At 35.4% G+C, this 19963-nt stretch overlaps 1 protein-coding gene and 1 pseudogene across 1 annotated transcript; one reads left to right on the top strand and one right to left on the bottom strand.

The window, feature by feature from the left end:
- Positions 1 to 1463: 1463 nt before the first annotated feature.
- LOC143541016 (uncharacterized) lies at positions 1464 to 2624 on the top strand. The gene is made up of 3 exons (XM_077033938.1): positions 1464 to 1666; positions 1728 to 2051; positions 2102 to 2624. The coding sequence occupies exons 1-3, from the start codon at positions 1464 to 1466 to the stop codon at positions 2622 to 2624; spliced, it is 1050 nt and encodes a 349-aa protein (XP_076890053.1).
- A 10916-nt stretch (positions 2625 to 13540) lies between these two features.
- On the bottom strand, positions 13541 to 16582 carry LOC143541015 (uncharacterized; annotated as a pseudogene).
- Positions 16583 to 19963: the final 3381 nt, after the last annotated feature.

The raw sequence follows: 19963 nt of genomic DNA, 5'->3' as shown, positions 1-19963 counted from the left end.
TGTGTGGATGGGAACATACAAACTTTTCATTGTTATTGCAAGGTTTGTAGATGGTGGGAAGGTGGATAAAGGTAAACAAGAACCGAAGAAAAGTTATGTGGAGAAAAGACAAGTTGTAGACAAACCGGTGGGGGACAAGAAGGTGAGCAATGAATCGTTTTGTGATGTGGTTAAAAATAAGAAACAAGATACCGAAGGTAGGTCGATAAAGACTGATGGTAATGTTCGGGGGGTATGCAAACTGGTATGAGTATGCTTTGGTGGGTAGGGTGAGAGAGTTCAAGATTTTGACGTCTCTTAGAAGGCTATTGAAGGAGTATGGATATCATCGGGTCGGTATAAAGTATATAGGTGGCTTTCGAGTTATGTTGGTGTTTGATGATGTGGAACTTCTTAGCTATTTTAAAGACACGGAGGAGGCTTGGAAAGGTTGGTTTGAAAACCTTGTCCAATGGGAAGGGCAATCGTTTGATTATGAACGGATTGCATGGTTGAAGATTCATGGAGTACCGGTTCATTTGTTTTTAAATCCGGTGTTTAACGACATTGGTTCCAAGTTTGGTAATGTAATTTAACAAGCCCAAATTGATGATGAAATAGGGGATTTATCTTATACTTGCATAGGAATTTTGTGTAACAAATCGTATAGATTGAATGCAAGCATGGATATTTCATGGAATGATTCAATTTTTAAAGTGTGGGTTGAGGAAGAGACTGGCGAATGGATACCAGATTGTCTCGTTATGTTTGACGAGGTGTCAACTAGTCCTAGTTTGGAAGAAGTACAGCCGAAGATGGAATGTGATATACATGAGGTCGTGGATCAGTTGGAGGGGAATTTAGATAATGAAGGTAGCAAATCAGGAGAAAACGCAGGTCTGGAAACTGAGGTTATGTTGGAAAGGAGTAAAGAACCGGTTATGGATGGAAAGGATGCTATTCTTGAAAATAATGGTGGTGAATTATTGAGTAATGAAGGGAGAAATATTTGGAGGAAATCTTTCAAGAAAAAAAGGCGATAGAAAAGGTGGTAGGAATAAAAATTTGTCTTCACAAGGACAAGTTAGGCCTCATAAGAGACCTAGATGTGAGGATGATCCTTTTGATATTGATAGGTTTATTGGAATTGTTTCATCTGGAATGAGTACGGATGGTTCAAATGAAGGGGAAACGGGTAGTCAACGCAACTATTGTACTCCGGATTTGAATACGAGAGTTGGTTCGGAAGTGGGGAATCAGAAAGAAGGCAATAACGTTGAGGATAATATTGTACCTTCTGTTCAGCATGTGGAAAACGTGGAGATAGAAAGAACTGAAATGCAAGGTCCGAATATGGAGGTTATAGAGAAGGAATCTTTACTTACGGTTCAATTGGGGGAGGTTCTATGAGCCACAGATATTGCGGTTTTCAAATAACAGGTTGGTAAATTAATAGGGGATGAGGGTTTTCAAGGAGTGGTGCCATGAATTTGCTTTCGTTGAATGTGAGAGGGATGGGGGTTGAAGGGAAATCGGATTGGTGTAGATCTCTACGGAAGGAAAACGAGATTAACTTTTTGCTTATTCAGGAATCGTTGTGTGCGGGTCTTGAGGTAAGCAAGATTGAGAAATTCTGGGGGAAGGGTAATTTTGGGTATGAAGTGGTTGAACCAACAGGGTCGATCAGGTGGTTTGTTCACTGCTTGGGATTCAAATATGTTTATGATGTGTTCTTCTATAAAGAATAGGAATTTTTTGCTTATTACGGGTACTCTGAAAGGTAGTGGAGAGAGAGTAAATGTTTTGAACATTTATGCTTCTCAAAAGGGGGAGAAGAAGAGAAGGTTGTGGTGTGAATTGAGAGAGGTTGTAAACGTTTCGAATGGGTTATGGGTTATGGATGGGGATTTCAATTTGGTGCGATCGATGGAGGAGAGGAGGAACTCTAGATTTAATGCTGGAGTTGCGAAAGATTTTAATGATTTTATTTTTGATGCAGGTTTAGTGGAATTTGGTTTGAAAGGAGGAAAGTTTTCTTATGCAATGGGTAATAAGCTTAGCAGAATTGATCGGTTTTGGTATGTGACAACTTTGTTAATAAATGGCCTACTTCGATATATAGAATTCTGCCGAGGGGGAAGTCGGATCATAATCCGATTTTGTTGAAGACCTTTTCATGTAATTATGGTCCCAAGCCTTTTCGCTTTTTCAACTCGTGGATGGATCGTGAGGACTTTGAAAGTGTGGTATTGAAGGTCGTAAAAGAGTTTTCCTTCCAAGGTCCACCGGATATTGGGTTGATGCTCAAATTTAGGTGTCTTAGGAGGGCTTTATCGGCTTGGCGAAATGAAAGTGAAGCCAAGGAGAAAGAAGAGGAGAATATTATTAAAGAGGATTTGGTTCAGTTTGAAAAGGAGTTGCAGGTGAGGGATCTTGTGGAGGAGGAATTGTGGGCGTTGGAAGAAGGTAAGCGAAGGATTTCTCAGTTGGAAGCCTTTCGTCTCCGAGATTTAATACAAAGAGCTAGGAACCGATGGGCAAAAGAAGGGGATGCCAATAGTAAGTTTTTTCATGGGTTAATAAACAGAAGACGGGCGTCTTATTCTATACCGGGGATCGATATAAAATGGGGTGTGGAAGACTAAGCCTTCGGAAGTAAAAAAGGAGGTTTTGGGTTCTTTAATTCCAAGTTTAAGGAGGACATGCCCATTAGGCCGAAGCTCTCTTGTTTCGGTCTGAAGTCGATTTCAAAGCAGGATAGCCAGGCGCTTATTAAGGAGTTCACGGATGAGGAAATTAAAGGTGCTATTTTTTACTATGGTGATGATAAGGCTCCGGGCCCTGATGGTTTCAATTTTAGATTTATAAAGTGTTATTGGAATTGTTTTGCAAGCAATTTTCGAGATATAATGAAGCAATTTTTTGAAGACGGTGTTATTAATAAGGGGGTGGGCTCTTCGTTTATCACACTAGTGCCAAAAGTTAATGATCCTACTGCGCTTGGTGATTATAGACCGATTAATCTTATTGGGGTGGTTAGTAAAGCTATTTCGAAGATTCTGGCCGTGAGATTAAAGACGGTTCTAGGGAGTATCATTTTGGAGTCCCTGTTTGCGTTTCTAAACGGGAGATTTATTTTTGATGGCCCGATGGTTCTAAATGAATTGCTATCTTGGGCGAAGAAAGTTGGCAAGGATTGTGTTTTGGTCAAGATTGATTTTGCCAAAGCATACGATAATGTGAGTTGGAGTTTTCTTTTGAATATCATGTCACAGATGGGGTTTCCTTCACAGTGGTGTAAATGGATTCGTGGTATTCTTAAGTCTGCGAGATCGTCGGTTCTTGTGAATGGGTCCCCGACGTTTGAATTCGGTTGTCAAAAAGGTATAAGGCAGGGAGATCCCATATCTCCTTTCCTGTTTATTATAGTCATGGAAGCTTTATTGGTTTTATTCAGAAGAGCATTCCATATTGGCGCATTTGATGGTATTAATCTTCCTAATAATAGTCCTATTGTTTACCATTTTTTATTTGATGATGATGTTATGATATTTGGGGAGTGGTCGAAATTTAATTTTCTAAACTTGAAGAGAATATTAAGGGTGTTCCATATTTGTTCCGATTTGAAAATAAATATAAATAAATCGACTATGATGGGTGGTGGTGTGGAATGGCAAGAGGTGAGAAGAATGGCGGATGTTATGGTATTCCAAGCAAGTGTAATTCCATTTATGTATTTGGGAATTTGTGTGGGAGCAAATATGAATAGAATTGCCAATTGGGAGCCGATTATGGAGGTGATGCGGTCTTGGTTAACCAAGTGAAAGGCAAGTACTTTATCGATAGGGGGAAGGGTTGTGTTAATTAAATCAGTTCTTGAAGCTTTGCCGAATTATTATTTTTCGTTGTATAAGGCTCCTATGAAGGTGTTGGAAAATATAGAATCGCTTAAGAACTTCCTTTGGGGAGGCACTAAAGTTGTCAAGAAACTACACTGGGTTGCTTGGAATAGGATAACTAGGCCAAAGAAGGAAGGTGGTTTGGGTTTGTCGAGGTTGTTTGACTGTAATCGAGCTTTAATTTCCAAATGGGTTTGGCGCTTTCTAACGGAACCGGAATCTTTATAGAAGAAGGTCGTTGAGGTTATTCATGGTTCGAGTAGGAAATTGGAGTTATATCCTATTAGTAAGAGCTTGACTAGTGTTTGGTCGAACATTGTCAAAGAAAGTCACAGATTACGTATGCATGGTTTGTCCTTTAATGAGTTAATCAAGTGTTCAGTGAGGAATGGAAGGTCGGTGAGGTTCTGGGTCGATACATGGACGGACAAGGGGAGATTGATGGATACATTTCCATCTCTTTTTAAGTTGGAAGAGAGAAAGATGTGTTTGGTTTCTGACATTTTAATTTGGGAGGATATGATTACTTCGGTTAATTGGTCGTGGAAGAAGGCTCCAGAGTCGGAGATCGAGTTAAAGGAATTGGAGGAGTTGATGGAGGTGATTCGTCGGGTATCGCTAATCAAGTGTGAAGATGATTGGAGATGGAACGGGGATAAAAAGGGGTGTTATTCTGTTAATGCGGTTAGAAGGTGGTTAACCAGAAATAATGTGGATAATGGAGATGCAGTGTTCGAATGGTGTAAGTGGTTACTGGATAAATGTAATACTTTTATGTAGAGAGCTTTGTTAGATCGCCTTCCTACAAAATTGGCGCTAAGGAGAAGGAATATTCACGTGGATAACACATTATGTGTTTTGTGTGAAGATGGGGAGGAGTCGGTGGATCATGTGTTTACTGGGTGTGGATTCTCTGTGAAGGTGTAGGAAGTTATTTTAAGATGGTGTGGTTTACCCAGTTTTTTTGCTTTTAGCTTAAAAGATGTGATGGAGATGCATAATATGGATGGTTTGTCTACTTTTCAGAAGGAGATTGTGAGAGGGGTGATCATTGCGTGTTGTTGGAGGATTTGGAAAGCTAGAAACAAGCAAAATTTTTAGGGCTGGCAATTGGGTACCTGTTAAATACACGATAAGACATGTTAAGCAAAAAAGAGCGGTTTGTGATTTTTTTAAATTTCTTAAATAATTGAAATTAGTAGGCTAGACCCCATTGTATTCCTTTATTGGTACATGAAACTTAAAACTGTCTTATAGTCATGACATATAAAGTCGTTAAACGAGTCATATTCATGTTTGATACTTGTGTTCAGCGCGCCGCTGCATACCTGTTAAACCTGTTAAGACACGAATTGCCAGCCCTAAAAATTTTGAGAATAAACAAGGTAAGGTGGTAGAGATTGTAGCGGATGTAAAGGCGCTTACTTTCTTATGGTTTAGTAATAGGCAAAATAGTAAAGATAAGGATTGGAAGTCGTGGTGTAATTTGTTTTTGATGTAATGTTGTAGGCGGCCCATTCTCTCTGTTTTGGAGATTAGGTGGTTTTCGCTTGAGTTTCAATGAAGTTCACTTCTAAAAAAAACTATCGTAAAGCCAGGTCACAAGAACAATAACAGCGAACTTTTAGTTGATCTCAATGGCATATATATCTCTTGGAAATTAGAATATAATGAATGGAAATTAATTTTATGAAATTATTATTATTAGACTTTTCATATGGTTAAACTCTTAGGTAGAGTTACTTAATGAACTTGATTAGTTTTATTAGAGTTTATGACTCTAATTAATTTCAAATTAAGAGAGATTCTTCATCATCCATGACTCTTGTATATATAGGGTTGTCACTTTTACCCGAAACCCAACCCAAAAAAACCCGAACCCGAACTAACCCGACTCGAAAACCCGAACCCGAGAAAAGACTAACCTGAACCTGAACCGAAGTAATTCAGGTTGGTTCTCAGGTTTTATTTATAAGTTCCGGGTCAACCTGAAAAACCCGAATAAACTTTTAGTTTTGAAATTAAATATATTTTTAGGTATCATAGCCTTAGTCTTAGTCACTAAAATTATCAGAAACTTAGCCTAATCGATTGTTGCCATTCCAACTATTATGGATCGATAGTTTATTGTTAATTTGTGTTTTCCGTTTATTACTAATAGTAACTGTAATTGAACACCAAATCACGTCTGATTGAAATCAATTATGGTTCGAGTTAGTTAGTTTTACTCTTCTTTTGAATTTTTTATGACTTTATCAAGTATGTTGGTTTATTATTTGATTATTTGCGTTACGAGCAAAGAAGAATATGTTGCTTTAATTTTAGCATTGAAATTTTTAATTTTTTTTGTATTTTGTTTCATTTCTTAGGATACTCGAAACCCGATTAACCCAACCCGAAAAAACCAGAACCCGAATTACCCGAACCCGAAAAACCTATGAAAGATTTGGGTTGGGTTTCGGGTTAAAATTTAAAACTTTGACACCCGAAGAACCCGACCCGAAAAACCCGAAACCCGAAAAACGAACCCGAAGAACACCCCTATGTATATATGGTATGCTATGAGCCTAATTTGATGGAGTTAAAAAAATTACAAGCTAGAAAATTCAAGAAAAAATGCATGTATGTATGAAGAGTTATGGGTGAAAAGCTTTGAAGACTATATGTTGAGAACCCATAAAGATGAGTTTATTTGCTTGATTCCTCTACCTTTTTTTCTATTTTTTCCAAAACTTCTAACACTACAGTTACCCGATGTAACCTCGGGCTTGTGGACATCTCTGGCAGTACCAACTGCTTCGGCTGTTGTACCCTGGGAGATAGACGCGTTGTCTTATGTAGATGCGCGAAATCTGTTTTAAGGGAAACGTGTTGAACATGTGCCTCGGCCTCAATCGTCAAATTTAGTTTGTTTATTGTTGCAGCAAAGAGACAACTAGAAGTTGTTAATTTGGAAAAAGTTGGAAATTTTATTTTTTAAGGTAAAAGTTGAAAATTTTATTTTTTAAGTTCGTGTTAAGAAGATTACAAGAAACTGTTGTTGAATAACAAGTTAAAGACTTTATCATTTGACGGTCTTGAGTTGAATCATTTAACGTATTTGTTATGCTATTTCATTGTTTATTTTATTTTATATCACGGTATTTGTACTACTTAATTTCTCATGTTAATAACAAGAGTATCGTTATTGTTTGTATTAATTTTTATATAAAAAGTGTCTTATATTCCTACAATCTTAAAGCAGATTTCTGTGAGATTGTTAAGGCAATTTTAAACCTTTTTACTAAGGATATTGGGTTCATGGAAGATATTAAAATTATTTGTGATTGTTGCGACAATTAATCTTGTATATTTGTTTTTGAAAATATGCATGTAGTACAAATTGTTGTCTATGGATTTAAAGAGATGTGGTATAATCTTAAATCCTATACCATGATAGAAGACGAATGGTTTATGATTCAATCGTTCGATTTAAGATGATTTTTCAATCGTTACTTTTCTAACTTGTGTGTTAGACCGGGTTTATTGGTGTAAACCTATATTCTTTGTGAACATTAATTAAGTTCTTGAGCGTGCATGTTAGACCGGATTTATTTTATAAGAAATACGTTTTGTAAATGCTTCATTTCCTAACATGCGTGTTAGAAATTCTTACAAGTTATAAATATTATGGTTTAAATGTTTGTCAAGCCGTCTCATTTCTTAAAACGAGTGTAAGAAGTAGTATATTTTATGTAAACTAATAAGCCTTATAATGATTTTTGTAATAATTTATTTCTTAATGAGCGTGTTAGATTTGGTTGATTTTATATAAACCAATAAGTTTTATAACAGTTTATGTAATCGTGTATTTCTAACGAGTGTGTTAGAAAATAGTGCACGGAGACATCCATTTGGTGCATTTTAGTGAAATATAAACATAGACTTCCATGTTTGGTTATAGTGAAATTGTACATAAGAGACTTTCATATGTGTCTATTAAGATTCATCTCATTAAGTTACCAATAATCATAGCCTTAATTAAGAGTTATGGAAGACTTAACTAAGTGTTAATGAAAGTTTTAACTATGTGTTAATGAAGTGACTCTTGGGTTATTAAGGTTTTATGAACTAAAGGTTTGACGATATACTATAGAAAAACAAATAGTTTAAAAAAAATTTGTCTCAATGTTTAATTGTTCTAATAATAAGTGTGTTAGAAAGAGTTATTTTATCACTTTAAACAACACTTGTCTAAACATTTTAATAGCCTAACGTGCGTGTTAGATACGATTTCTATTGTGAAACCAACGGTTTTAAACCTTTTCGGAAGAAACAAATTATTTTATAGAATAAACGATAAAATAAAAACTTGTTGTTATGAACATAAGTTTTGTTATTACAACGAGCATTTAGTTAACACCTTGTTGTTGTTTTGGACAAATTTTGATTGTTTAAGTATATAGTTTCAAAATGAAACAAGGATCTTATCCATATGAGTTCAAAGATAACTATTGAGGGAGTACCTCAAGTCATGACATAAAAGGATAGCATCGCGATGATTTCGATTGGACAATGAAGATGTTGAAGATGATAACACTTTGAGATTTGTTATCTAGATGTCATCTTTTTATCCGTTTGAATTACTTTTATAAAGTGTTTTACACTTTATGTTGTAGTTTCAGATGTATTTTTATTTTGCGTTCAATATCTTTGGATAACACATGCAATTTTATAACCAAATACAACAATATTTATTGTAACGTATAAAATTATTTTATAGGATTTTTTTTCTAACGGATTGTTTTTAAAAATAGATAATTTTAAATGGATAACGCAAAAATAATTTTTCATAAGAAACAACTTATGAGTTGTTGCGTTGACTAAAGTCTAAGACGACACATCAAATATATAACCACATCATGAGAGAGTCATGGAAGAACGTGGTAAGTGTATTAAAATGAAATACAGAAGAATGCGATATTTACCTCCCTGGAAATCTGTAAATGTGAATTAAAATATAATGATGTATTTAACTCCTTGGAGATTCACTAAGTGTGAATTGAAACATAATATACGTTAATGAGATAATTATATCATTGGATATTCATCTTTGGAAATTCACCGAGTGTGAATCATAAGATATTTATTATGTTATTAGTGTAATTGAATTTAAAATAATCTTAAGAGATTTATTATAATAAGCTTATAATAGCAAAGAACATATAGATGTTTCTACTCCCATCTATTTTGTTTGAACTATGTGAAAGTTTGTCTTTCATTTTGGGAGAGCATATTAAAAAATAGTTTCAACAGACAACAACGAAATGTATAAATCACTTTATGCAAATGTAAATTCCAAGAGTTTGAGGGTCAATCAAGTTGACTTTATCTCAACATAATAGTGATTGTAGATGAGTAACGTTCATCTTGTTGGTGATGAATGTATTCATCAAAATGATTTGGATTAAGACTTATGTTCAAAGTCCATATAAGTTAATGGTGAAGCCTTGAAGATTAAAGGCAAAAAGAGTTATGTTCCTTAAATGAATGAAAAATTATGTATGTTCTATATACAATAACTTGTGAGACTTTCCTGAATATGGGGATTGTGAATAAGTCTCATATTTTATCTAAATTAAGGGTTGAGTGTTTCAAAGTGATATTGTGATGGCTGTGAAGAATCAAAATGATGCATCTTCTGCTCATATGCTAAATATTGTAGTCTAAAGCATGCCAGACTAGTACTTGTTAATTATGGTTCTTAATGAAGACTAATTAATGCGAAACATTCAAAACATACACAACACAAAAATCAATTTGTGTATAGACAAATTTAAAAAGGGTTTTTCATTCAATCTAAGAAAATGATATAACTTATGAAGATCGTAAGAAGACCTCAACTTTCTAGGTATGTCCTAGATGGTGACTTGTAATCCTTCTAAATTTGGGATGATTTAATAACAACCTTATGACAAGTTTATATTAAATGCTACCTAGTGGTGAAAGCTTACACTAGGGCATGTGCTGCTCCATGAGTAAGCATCGATGAACTCACTGATACAAAGACGTGATCTTTTTCAAATTACGAGCGTCGATTTGTGGTCATAAGTAAAGTTAAGCAAAATATATCAAAATGCAAGAAATGTGGGGGAAGCCATTTAAGAAACAACCCTTTTGGGATGTATAGTTGAGGTTATCCAATAACACTTAAATGTGGGGGTATCTTGCATTTGAAATTGGAAGGTTAAGCAATAAGAATTATTGTAATTCACTTTGACATTTCAAACACATGACTAAGTGGAAGACACAAAGGTCATAGTAAATATGTGTATGCCTGAAGTGAGCCTTCGTGTCACACCAAAACCAAGACATGGAACTATAACTAAAAGTTTGGTGAAGAGTGTTAAGGTTTGACAAAATAGGCAGGACGAACGTGTGAGTTCATAACACATCACAACAACTGATCTCAATAGCAAATTATCTTAACCAACTTGACAAAGTCAAAGATAATGGTTTTGATCCAAAAGCCTAAGGTAGTGTTTGGTATATGGTAATGAAGTAAAGAATGAAATGACCCATTCAAGGGTAATAAAAATAAAGGTGTTTGGCTAGAGAATGGAAGGATCACCCATTACCAAATGGAATCAATCACCCTCAAAAGATATAGATTTCATTCCACCGCTCCCCCTAGTTTTTTTTTTTCATTCCACCCATAGTTATATGAGTTTCTCCATTTTGCCACTCCTCGGTGATTACAATCCATTGTCCCTTTCTTCAATTTCTTCGTTTCAATCCTAACACAGAATCTATCAATTTCAGACAATCGATCACCATAACTCAATCCTTTGGCTTCGTTGAACTTTTCACCTCATACGATGCCTTGTTTCTTCCTCACCTTCATTCCCAAATCCAAATGCTCTGAATTCGTACCAGAATTAGAAAAATTATGGAATCGAATCACAGCTCCTAGATGATATCTTGAAACAAAAATTGATTGGGTTTCTAATTAGATTGGAAACTGCACTGCCTCAGCGTTTTGCATCAATTTCAGCACCTCTCATGGCGAATTTGATGGAGATGATAATGAAGAGGCCAAACTTTAAAGATCGTCCACTCAATTTTAGCACCTCTCATGACGAATTTGATTATATGAATTTGCTTCTATTTTTAGGTTTTTCTTTGTCCTGTTTTGAACTCATGAGTCATTGATGTTTTGACAATATCAAAGTCTTGATTTTGAGATTAGTGCAACAGTTTTCATATATGTTTTTCAATTAGCACTCATATGGGAGAATTTATGAATGAATTTTAGTAATCTGGTGTACAACAACAATTAAGATTTTGCAGACACCTATATGTGCACACAAGATTCATATTGGGAATGTGTATAAAGCTGTTGAGAATTAAGTTGTGTTATGATTGTTGAATGATATCTGAATATCTTGTAAAGTGGCAATCAAGGAGGAGGTATTTGTAGTGATCTGGTTGAGAAAACAAGAGGTCACTGCAACATCTTCTGTACAATGGGGCTGTGTAGTGTGTTCATAACTTCATATCCCCATAGCATGTAGGATTGTTGGGTGGCTAAAATTTATTTGTTCTCATCTTAGTCATGAGTGATCGTTCTTCTGAGAGATCCATTTATCCATTTTTATTTGTGAAAAGTAAAAGGTAAAAGTACTTTTATATAGTGAACTGGACAATGTTATGCAAATTGGTAGTTTTTTTTTTTATTTTGAGACAAGGGTATTTTTGTCACTTTAAATAAATTGTATTCCATTCCCTTGTGGTAACCAAACAAAACAATAGAATGGTAATGATCAATTTATTCTCCCGTCCATTCCATTCTCTCGTTCATTCCATTCCCTCGCTCATTCCATTTCCACATACCAAACAGACCCTAAGGGTTGACAAGAGATCGAGTTGTGGAATGAGACTAAAGCCCATGAAAAATGGTATATAAAGAAAAACCTAACTTAGTTGACTGGAGATCCTAATAAAAGTTCAATAAGACAACCTAATTATATATCTAAAGGTGGTCACTATGGGGGGCATAACTTATGTATAATTTGAAACATAAGCTAATATCTATATCCTCCTAAATTAAAAATTGAGTCTAATTACTTCATAGTCCATTCCTAGAACAACAGTGATATGTTGTGAGGCTAAGCATAATCTATGGTTAATTATTTGTGTAAATCATTATAACCTTAAAGCTTTTAATGATTTATGGATAATCACCTATGTGAAAGAGAAGTGGGGTCGTTTCGAATGAAATTGTGGGGTGCGGAATTCCTAGAGCTTTCACAGAACTAGGCTAGTGTTCCAGGACCATAATGGACACAACAATGAGGGGATGTGCCTGGCTAGGGAGAGTATTGTGTGAAGTTTATTATCGTCTACACAAAAGGGGGTTTGTTCAAGGACATGGCGTCTACTAACCGCTAGAAGACTAAGTATACTTCACAAAGGAAGGTTCAAAGCTAACACATACCTATCCTGCAATACTCAACTGTCGAGGTTATATTGGATATTCTGTGTGTTTTGATTAATCTCCATTTATGTGGGGGATTGTTGGAAATTAGAATATAATAAATGGAAATTATTTTTATGAAATTATTATTATTAGACTTTTCATATGGTTAAACTCTTAAGTAGAGTTAGTTAATGAACTTGATTAGTTTTATTAGAGTTTATGACTCTAATTAATTTCTAATTAAAAGAGATTCTTCATCATCCACGACTCTTGTATATGGTAGACTATGAGCCTAATTTGACGGAGTTAGAAAAATTACAAGCTAGAAAATTCAAGGAAAAATACATGTATGTATGAAGAGTTATGGGTGAAAAGCTATGAAGACTATATGTTGAGAACCCATAGAGATGAGTTTATCTACTTGATTCCTCTACCTTTTTTCTCTATTTTTTCCAAAACTTCTAACACTACAATTACCTGATGTAACCTTGGGCATGTGGACATCTCCGGCAGTACCAACTGCTTCGACTGTTGTACCCTGGGAGACAGACGCGCTGTCTTATGTAGAGGCGCAGAATCTGTTTTAAGAAAAACGTGTTGAACATGTGCCTCAGCCTCAACCGTCAAATTTAGATTGTTTATTGTTGCAGCAAAGAGACTACTAGAAGTAGTTGATGTGGAAAAAGTTGGAATTTTATTTTTTAAGGTAAAAGTTGGAAATTTTATTTTTTAAGTTCGTGTCAAGAAGATTACAAGAAAATGTTGCTGAATAACAAGTTGAAGACTTTATCATTTAATGATCTTGAGTTGAATCATTTAGCGTATTTGTTATGTTATTTCATTGTTTATTTTATTTTATATCACGATATTTGTACTACTTATTTCCTCATGTTAATAACGAGAGTATCGTTAGTTTTTGTATTAATTTTAATATAAAAAGTGTCTCATATTCCTAAAATACCATCACTCCTAGAGAAGGTTCACAGGTTTACATTTGGATGTAGGAAGAAACCAAAGGTAAACACAAATATTAAGATATTAAATCTTAATAACATGAATCACCACTGGTGACATAAACACTCAATACTGTCTTACCAATATTGTCATAGACATACGAAAAATACTTTTATAAACGAACAATGTAACACAATCACATACTAGCTTTATAGGGGTTGCAGAATTTGATCAATGGACCTTTCACAAATCAAGATCTAGTTGTAGCTGTTATTGAGAAGAGCTCGTGAACAACAGTCTCAATATCCATTCGATCTTGTCTCTCAGAAGAGCATTGCACTCCAATTTTCACTAACAAAATCAAACTCTTTTCATCGGCATCCTCATTTAGAAGCACTGGATCCAAAATTTGAAGAACATAACCATCACCCAAGGCATTCCTAGCATAGGAATGCAAAGTTAGACCTTCTTCAAACATGGGATCAACAGGTTTCTTCCCTATCATCATCTCCAACAACAATATTCCATAGCTATATATGTCCCCACTAGTTGAGACAGCACTTCCAAACCCGTATTCTGTAAATTATGCAGAGTTAATTGTATAGTATAAAATAATGTAGACTAAAAGAAAATAGTCAACTGGACTAGTGATCATTAGCTTACCTGGAGGTGCATACCCAATGGTTCCTCTGAAAACACTTGAGCTACTATTGTTTGCATTAGAAACTCCTTCAAGGGAAAGAATTTTTGCGATCCCAAAATCTCCAACATGAGCGACCATATCAGTGTCCAACAAAATGTTGCTCGGCTTCAAATCACAATGAACAACTACATTTCCACACCGACAATGTAGATAATCAAGTGCACAAGCCACGTCCTTAATAATGTTAATTCTTTGTGCAAAATCTAGCATTTGTTGTAATGAATGTAGCCAACCCTCCAAACTCCCATTTGGCATGAAATCATAAACTAAAGCTTTAAAATCTTTGCCTTTGAAATCGACACTCGAACAAGATGTGATAACCTTCACCAGATTGCGAGGGCGAATATTTCTTAAAGCATCACACTCTGCCATAAAACTCCTAAAACCTCCTCGAAGATTAAGGTTCAATACTTTGATTGCGACAGTGAAGCCATTTTCATCAAGAACTCCTTTGTAGACTGATGCAAAGCTACCAGTACCAATAAGATTTTCTACAGAGAACCCATCAGTAGCTTTGTAAGTTTTCTGTACGAAATCTTCTCAAAAGATCATTCAATTGTGCATCTAACGGTTTATCTTTATTCTTTTTTATGCAACAATAAATGAAAATGGATGACACCAGAGCGAAACCTACAACAACGGATGATAGCGAGATCGCTATAACACCACCAATAGAAAGCTTTCTAGTATTTCTTTTGGTTGTGCATTTGGGTAGGCGAAACTCCGGTATGCCACCACAAAGTCTATGATTCCCAGTGATTGATATCATACTTGTGTTGGCAAAAATGCCTTTAACAGACACCTCTCCTACAAAATTATTATATGAAAGATCTAGATAATTAAAATCCATTTTTTGCAAATATGATGGAATAGGACCGGAAAAGTTATTTCGAGACAGGTTGACATATTCGAGGCCTCTCAAAGAACTCAATGCCTCTGGCATCAATCCATGGAAGAAATTATTAGAAAGATTTAGTGTTTGAAGGCTAATGCAACTACCTAAGCTACTTGAAAGTTCACCTGATAAACGATTTTGGGAGAAATCAAGATAGCATAAGGCCTTCAGGTTGCCAAGCTCTTGTGGAAGCACGCCAGATAGATTGTTTTGACTAAGATCTAGCCTAATGGAAAGTGAAGACAGTTGGAATATTTCTATAGGTACACTTCCTCCGAGGTTATTTCTATAAAGGTCTAGATACAACAACTTTTTGCGACTGCCTAAAGTAGAGGGTATAGTGCCTTCCAATTTGTTTGCTTCTAATGTTAGTTCGGTTAGAAGTGTGAGGTTTCCTATAGATGTTGGAATAGTCCCAGAGAAAGCATTGAAGCTAAGATATAGCCTTTCCATGTTTTGAAGCATTCCTATGCTTTCAGGAATCAATCCTGTGAAGTTATTTAGTGCTAGATTAATTTTACTCAGGCTAAACAAATTGCCTATAGATGAAGGAAGATGGCCTGAAATATGATTTCCGTAAAGTCTTATGTAATACAATTTTGATGAGAAGTTCCCAAGCGAATTTGGCAACACCCCTGTTAATCGGGTTTCGAAAAGTTCCAATTTCTCTAAATTGCAACAGTTGGACAAAGAATCAAAGAGATTCTTAGTATCAATTTCAAAATTATTGGCAGCAAGACTCAATTTCTTAAGATTTTGCAGTTTTCCAAAATCAATTTGTATTCCCCCCTTGAAATCATTTACAAAAACATCAAAGTATTCCAACGCTAAACAATTTGATACGGAGGGTGGAAGGAATCCACTGAAATGATTCAAATCTATTTCTAGTACCTGGAGATGACGTTGGCTTAAACATAAATTTGTGGGTAGATCACCATGAAGTTGGTTTAGTGGGATGTTGAAATATTCTAACATTGAAAAGTTACTGGAACGTAATGGAAACACTCCGACGAGGTCATTTCATCCGAGGCCTAATGCTCTCAATTCTTTTAACTGATTGAAGGAGTCGGGCATGCTGCCTCCTAATGGGTTTCTTGCTAGAAAGTGGTTTTCAAGATATGTGAGATTGCCAATAGATGGTGGAATCCCACCCGTGAAGTTGTTTTTGTCAGTATAATATCACCATCATCTGCAAAGAATTAAAAATATTTGGAATTTTCCCAGACAACCTATTTGAAAATAAGTCAAGTAACCATAGTTCCGAACAACTTGATAAGTTGGCAGGGATTTCTCCGGTGAAAAAGTTTTGGTGAAGGGAAAGCACTTGTAATCGTGATAAGCGACTTACTTCATGTGGGATACTTCCATAAAGCCGGTTGTCATCTAAGATGATGGACTTGAGGAAGCTGAGGTTTCCAAGAAACGAAGAAAAAGAACCTACTAAGCCTTCGCCTGCTAGATTTAAGCTTGTGACTCTTTTGTGTCGGCGACCGCATGTCACTCCTCGCCACGTGCAAAAAGGAAGAGTATCATTCCACGATTTGAGAACACCATGAGGATCAACTGTAATTCTTGGATTTGATTTTCAATAATGCAACATGATCTGCTGGATGATTGGAACCAGATCCAGCAACATTCATTTGTATAAAAACAGCAAGAAGCAAGATTGCTTTTAAGAAGAATGAGGAGCACATAGTTACCAATGTTAAAAGTTTAAAGAGCTTTAACTCATGATTCTTGTAGGTCTTCTAGATGGATCTCAAGACTTGACTCAGATCAATCCGTGTTGTTGGTTAGCGGAAATCACCAACGAAACTCGGATCTCGGATCTTAGTTTGTTATTACAAAAGAGAGAAAATGAGAGGAGAGGTTTTGGAGAAAGAGAAACTTTTTTTTCTTGAAGTAGTGAAGAGGTGGAGTGGGGAAATGGATTAAGTGGCCTTTATATAGGATCCCCATTTCTCCAAAGTTTACACAATAAACTTACAAAATAAACATACCGAGTACGTACTACACCGACTAAAAGCAAACTAAAACGACATACACAATCCTAAAACAATATATAATATTGGCCCTACAATCTCCCTCTAGGATTGAGTATGTCGAGGAACCTTCGTCAAGTTCCTTGCTTCGTCTTTATTTTTTGAAACTTAGTACTTGTCTTGATCCAGGATCTTGAACCAGATTGGATCTTGAACAGTTCTTTATTTTCCAGTTCTTATCTTATTTTATGGGAAGGATCGGCAACATCAAATTTTAGAAACATCAGATGCGGGAGGCTCGACATATAATTTTCTTTTGTTGACTTTCTTGAGCCGACTGGTTTCTTTCCTTGTCTTATGATACAATCAGTTCCTTTTTAGGTTCAACCACCAACTTTCACGTTCTCGTTTTCGTTTAAGTGCTTCAACATCTGCAACTCCAAGCAGACTTGATCTTGATCTACCTGTCCATGTATAACTGCACAAAACTTAGAACGAATAAGATTCGTTCACAGACCCTCTCAAGGGTCAAAGAAGAATTTGTTCACAGACCTTCCCAATTTCAGTCTCTCAACTTGTAAATGATTTGTTTAAGTCCCAGATTTCCAACGAACTTTGCATGAACGACCTTGACAACAAAACACATGATTTTGAATGAAACAAAGTTTAACAAAATATGTACGAACATAATAAAAGTTTAAAATCTTTTTGGCATTTTCATATATTTTAAAAATAACGAAAATACATACATAATATTTTGAAGTTGAAACAAAAAATAAAACAAAAGTAAGATAGGAGTAAAGATGAAATTAATATTATATATCAAAAATGTTTACTTTAAACGTTTACTAAATTATTTTTCTGAGAAAGATCACAACATGGAATCACATTATCTGTTAACGTTCTAAATCACACTTCTATTTGGACATTATTATGCCAAGAACCCAAAGTCGATTGTAGATATAATTTGTCCACCTTAAACTTAACAAGTATTTTGATGTCAACATGATACGTTAAGGTATAATTAGGCACAATGCTTGTGTGGTCCCCATTTAATCTGACAAATTACAGACTCCATCATACCTCGGGCTTAATTTGCTTTCACATGTCACCTCAACTTGACTTAAACCTTTCTTATTTGATCACAGTAATCTTATTAACACACTTGACACTTTGACTTTGTGCACTTGAAACTTTGTACACTTAACTCGATCTAGAAAGATTAAAATAAAGCAGAAGTTCAGGCCATAACAATCAGGTCAGATAATACCATATTATCGCGCAGAGAAAGTCCAAGGCTTGAACAAAAGAAGAAAATAAAACAAAGCAGAAGATTCAGGGCCTTAACAATCAGGTCGGATAATACCATATTATCGCGCAAGAGAAAGTCCAAGGCTTGAATCAAAATAAATGAAGAAATAACGCAGAAGTTAAAATTCCTAGAATTGACTCTTTTTGTTGATTTTTCTTTTTCTTTTCTGACTCTTTTGTTTTCTTTTTCTTGCTTTTCTTGACTCAATAAAAATTAAAAATGACACTGATTTTTCATAAGACAACTGTGATAAGGTAAAGAGAGGCTTGGGTATGACATGTTTAATTGAATTTCAGCCTTCATTAAAATGACTTTAGTTGGAGTCAGCAACCGCTTCATAACGTGTAACCACTAGCATAGGCAGATATTTAAGTTTATATCACTATGACACTTACTCATTTTTCAAGCCTATCTACACATCAAGCAATGATCTTGTTGGCTTTTGATCTACTCTTTTCATATGCTAGAATCGTTAGAGATAATTTCTTATCATTTTCCAATGGTCGGATCAATTTCTCAAAATTTTAAAAATATCCGACTCTCTTTAAGCAGGAGCTTCCTCTAAACGGGACAATTCCTTTTAGATTTTCTTAAAAGTAATATAAAATCTTTTTGGTAAATCAAATGATTTGTTTTTGCTTTTCTTAAGATGAATTGAAAATTTTTTGGTGAGTTAAAATTAACTCATTTTCTCTCACTAAAATTGTGACATATTTGAAAAATATTTACAATTTTAAAACAAAAGGATAGATAAGTTGTTTTAATCAAAATTGATCATACCGAGCGATTCGACCAGAAATTCAAACCGGGCATGATCGATGGCTTTAGTGAAAAGGTCAGCAAAGTTGTTGTCAGATAGACTATCTTAAGCAAGCATTATCACATTGTATGACAAAGTTGAAGAGATTCAAATTGAGATCCAACAGCTGATGCTGGATCCATCACTTGAGAGAAGCAGTTGGACGAGGTTGGTTTGAGAAACGCTCGAAAAGTTGTTGTTGAACCATTTAAACAAGGCTTCCCTTTCATGAAGTTTGTCCTCCCATGTCGCTTATGAAAGACTCGAATCCGCCATCAAATGGTTTAGCATCAAATAGCAAGAGTTCGTCTCCCATCATATGCTAGGTGCAATCACTATCTAAGTACCTAATACTATTGACAGTCCTCCTTGATTGACCCTGCATGCACTAAACGTTCAAATAGACATGGGTTCCCGGGATACTTTTGTCCCGGGAAGGTCAACCGTAAATCGACCAAACTTGATTTTATTTCCTGAAAACCATTTATTTCTTGTTGGAGCCTCATTTGATGAAGAGCGGTCCTTAGGAATCCAAGCAAAAACTTGTTCCTTGGTTTTGGCAATTTTGGACTTCTGTTTTCTTGCTTTTGAAACTGTTTTTGGTGAATCCTCAAACTTTACACTCTTAGGATCCTTTTTGATTTTATCCTTCTTGGTTTTCCAAAAAGGTTTCTTTTTGTGTTTTACTTTATTTACTTTGGATCTCACATCCATTTCACTGGGTTCACTATCAGCTTGATCAGTCCTTGAATCAGGGCTACTAAAAGCTCCTTTTGGGGACTGACTAAGCCGCCTTTGAATATCAAGTTGTTGCTTGAACCAGTGCTTGCAATGTCTTGCAAGGTGAGAAGAGTGACCACACACAAAACAACACTTTCTCCTAGGAGTGCCAAAGAACTCTTCTGAACTATAATGTGGTTGGTGTGGTGGGAAAGGTGATCCTTGGAAAGGAACATGATTATAAAACACCTTTGTATAATAT

Source organism: Bidens hawaiensis, unplaced genomic scaffold, assembly GCF_021521415.1.
Source record: "Bidens hawaiensis isolate Kalapana, Puna unplaced genomic scaffold, B.hawaiensis_p1.1 tig00012466_1, whole genome shotgun sequence".
NCBI lineage: Eukaryota > Viridiplantae > Streptophyta > Magnoliopsida > Asterales > Asteraceae > Bidens > Bidens hawaiensis.
The sequence above is the reverse complement of the archived record's forward strand: the minus strand, read 5'-3'. Positions and strand labels throughout refer to the sequence as shown.

Coding starts and splice junctions, on each gene's coding strand:
- LOC143541016 (XM_077033938.1), top strand. CDS start 1,464: ATGAATTTGCTTTCGTTGAATGTGAGAGGGATGGGGGTTGAAGGGAAA. Junction 1,667..1,727: donor GAACCAACAGGGTCGATCAG/GTGGTTTGTTCA, acceptor TATAAAGAATAG/GAATTTTTTGCTTATTACGG. Junction 2,052..2,101: donor AAGCTTAGCAGAATTGATCG/GTTTTGGTATGT, acceptor TTCGATATATAG/AATTCTGCCGAGGGGGAAGT.